This window comes from Nicotiana attenuata, unplaced genomic scaffold (assembly GCF_001879085.1).
Source record: "Nicotiana attenuata strain UT unplaced genomic scaffold, NIATTr2, whole genome shotgun sequence".
Taxonomy (NCBI): Eukaryota; Viridiplantae; Streptophyta; class Magnoliopsida; order Solanales; family Solanaceae; genus Nicotiana; species Nicotiana attenuata.
Genome location: NW_017672527.1, coordinates 84,577 through 87,719, shown reverse-complemented (window position 1 = coordinate 87,719; position 3,143 = coordinate 84,577). Strand labels below are relative to the sequence as shown.

At 30.4% G+C, this 3,143-nt stretch overlaps 1 protein-coding gene across 1 annotated transcript; it reads left to right on the top strand.

Annotated features, from left to right (window-relative positions):
- The first annotated feature begins 6 nt into the window (after positions 1-6).
- On the top strand, positions 7-916 carry LOC109213552 (UPF0057 membrane protein At4g30660-like). Its single transcript, XM_019377367.1, has 2 exons — positions 7-115; positions 600-916. Exons 1-2 carry the CDS (start codon positions 26-28, stop codon positions 723-725), a joined length of 216 nt encoding a protein of 71 aa, XP_019232912.1. The 5' UTR covers positions 7-25; the 3' UTR covers positions 726-916.
- Positions 917-3,143: the final 2,227 nt, after the last annotated feature.

Here is a 3,143-nt window from a genome sequence, read left to right as displayed (position 1 = left end):
CAACAAAATCCCCTACCCCCCAAGAATGGACTCAAGATGTGCAATTCTATGTGAAGTTTTACTTGCAATCTTGCTTCCTCCTCTTGGTGTTTGCCTTCGCCATGGTTGCTGCACTGTAAGATCTCCCTTTTCTCTTCTATTTTTCCAAAAAATTGAAAAAAGTTTCAATTTTTTTTTCCATTTTCTTACAAACTTTGATTTGGATGATTGTTTTATAGGATGAACTGAAAAGGGTATTTGTGATTTGGTCAATTGTTTTAGGGGATTTTTTTTTTTTTTTTTTTTTGTAATTTTACCTAAAATATGTAAAAAGATTCAATTTTTTTGTAATTTTTTTTAAAACTTTGATTTGGGTGATTGCTTTTAGGGATGAACTGAAAAGGGTGTTTGAGAAATGAGTCAATTTTTTAGGGAATTAAGTGAAGTGAATTTTTTTATTTTATTTTTTGTAGTTAAATCCAAAATATGTTAAAAGATTCAATTTTTTTTTGTAATTTTTTTTTAAAACTTTGATTTGGGTAATTGATTTAGGGGATGAACTGAAAAGGGTATTTGAGAAATGTTTAGTGATTTTTTTTTATTGTTGTAAATTTTTGCAGGTGGAGTTCTTGATTTGCTTGGTGTTGACCATATTGGGCTATGTTCCTGGAATTATCTATGCTCTCTATGCTATCCTTTGTGTTGACCGTGAACCACCATATGATCATTATCGCGATCTTGCTTAAAATATTACTATAATTGTTAATCTTTTTCATTTGCCTTATTGAATACACCATTTCATATTGTGTCGTCGTCTTGTTTCAGCTTGTATTTTACTTCTGTGCTTGTAATTTAGACTTCAACTTTGGATGAATTATACCCTATGTCACTTGTTCTGAATCAACTGTTGCAGTTTAAATTTATGGATTGGTCCCCTTATTGCAATTTCCTTCCCGAGCCGAGGTCTATCGGAAACAGCCTCTCTACCTCCCAGGCAGGGGTAAGGTTTGCGTACAGCCCATACTTATGGGTCTCCACTGATTTGTTGTTGTTGTTGTTGATGATGATGATCCCTTTATTGCCTTTTGTTTTGAGGTGTCTTTGATTTCTCATTGTTTTGATTGGATCTTATTAGTGTCAATCTGATGGAATTAGGGTTACATAAAAGATTCTATTTTGGTGTGGAGATAGATCAATGTTCTATTTATATAAGCTCCTAATTATAGTAATTGATCTATTTAGCTATTTGCTTTCTGATTTAGTAGTACAGTATTTCAAGATTAACTTGGTGGTGTTGCCTAAAACTGTGAATTATGGGCAGAAGTAGGGTATATATATGTGTATGTAGTTATATAACCTAATTTTTTGCCTAGGCCATTTTCTTTGTTATCTCGGTTCTATCGGAAACAACATCTCTGTCCTTCTACTGGGCTTGCTATTGTTGTTGTTGTTGTAACCTAGTAAACTTTTGTTTCTTGCCCGCTCCTTAAGTATATGCTCGTTCTTTGAGGAGCGCAATAACATGCAATTTAAGGTCGTGTGTTGAGGAGCATAAGTTTAAAGATTTAGCTTTTCTTTTTAGAGGAGTTTTGCGTTAGGTTGGTGCATTAAGGAGCGTTGTAACTTACAGTTTAGGCTCATCTGTCGAGAAGCGTCATAGATTTTACTTATCACATTGTCTATCAACGTTGTATCATGAATTCTTGATATCTTCGTATAAGTATTTTACCGATTTTGACTTCTCTTAGTAGTGATGCACCAAATGAACCTTAAGTGATGGAGACTTGGCCCGTTTGGCCATAATTTTCTTTTTTTACTTTTTTTCAGAATCAAATGTTTGTCCATGAAAATTTCACTTGAAGTTGAATTTCGGAATTTTTCGAAAATTTGAAAAATTTTAAAAAATTATTTTCCAAAATTTTCACTTCAAACCACTCGCAAAGATTTAAAAACAGTTCTAAAATTACTTTTTTTCAGAATCAGTATCTGTCTATGAAAATTTCAAATTTCACTTGAAGTTGAATTTTGGATTTTTTCGAAAATTTAAAAAATTCCAAAAAATTATTTTTCAAAATTTTCACTTTAAACCACTCACAAAAATTCAAAACAGTTTCAAATTATATTTCTGTCCAAACACGATTCAAATTTTCATATATTATTTTCACTTTAAAAAGAATTTCACTTTTTTATCTAGAATTTTACAATTCCTTTGTCCAAACGCCCACTAGTTTACACTTGCTTTTACTTCTTTCAGCACCATCTTTCCTATTGGGCCAAGTCCATAACTTTTGGGGGAAAAAACATAATTAGGCAATATTTAAGAAGACATTACAAAACCATAGCAATAATTATTGATTGTCATTTCTGGCAATTAAATATTAATATGTTGTAGTAGCTTCCAACAGCGGAACCTTTTCTTTGCCGAGATTCATGCTTATATCAGTCCTTAATTGCTTGTATCTTCGATCATTATTAGTTTGTTATATTTTCTTTTATAAACTAATATTTTACTTTTTATTGTAGTAATCTAATATCACCGGTACATCACTAATTTATAAGCAGTGGAAGATAGAGATTTAGGGCCCACTTTATGATATATAAAAATAGGATTAAGAAATATGTAGTATCAATCTGATAGGTATAATAATGATTTATTTTATTTGAACTATTTTTTCCAAATGAAACTATCAATGTTTCATTGATATTTGAACTATTTTGCTTTACAAAATATTGACTTCTCTTAGTAGTGATGCACCTCAGAAGTCTTTGTTTTCACATTGTTAGATGGACTCAAGACCGAATGAACCCATTGTTAGGCCAAACTTTTAAAAGAAAAAGATATTTTTGAGTAGAAGCAGAAAAAAATAACTTTCCCCTAGAAACACTTTTTGGAAAATACTTTTGAGAAAAATATAGTTAAAAATATTTTGTAAAAACTTGGCCAAATACTAATTGCTGCTAAGAAGTGTTATTCAAATTAATTAGTCAAACACAAATTTCTTCTCATCAAAAGTACTTTTCAAAAGGGATTTTTTCCTTTCTATACAATATTTGAAACTTATTTACTAAAATTGTCCATAATTAGTATATTATCCACCCTAAACAAGTTTTTCTTAGCATTTATATACAATCCATTATTAGTGTCTTAAATTAGGGAATTTAGT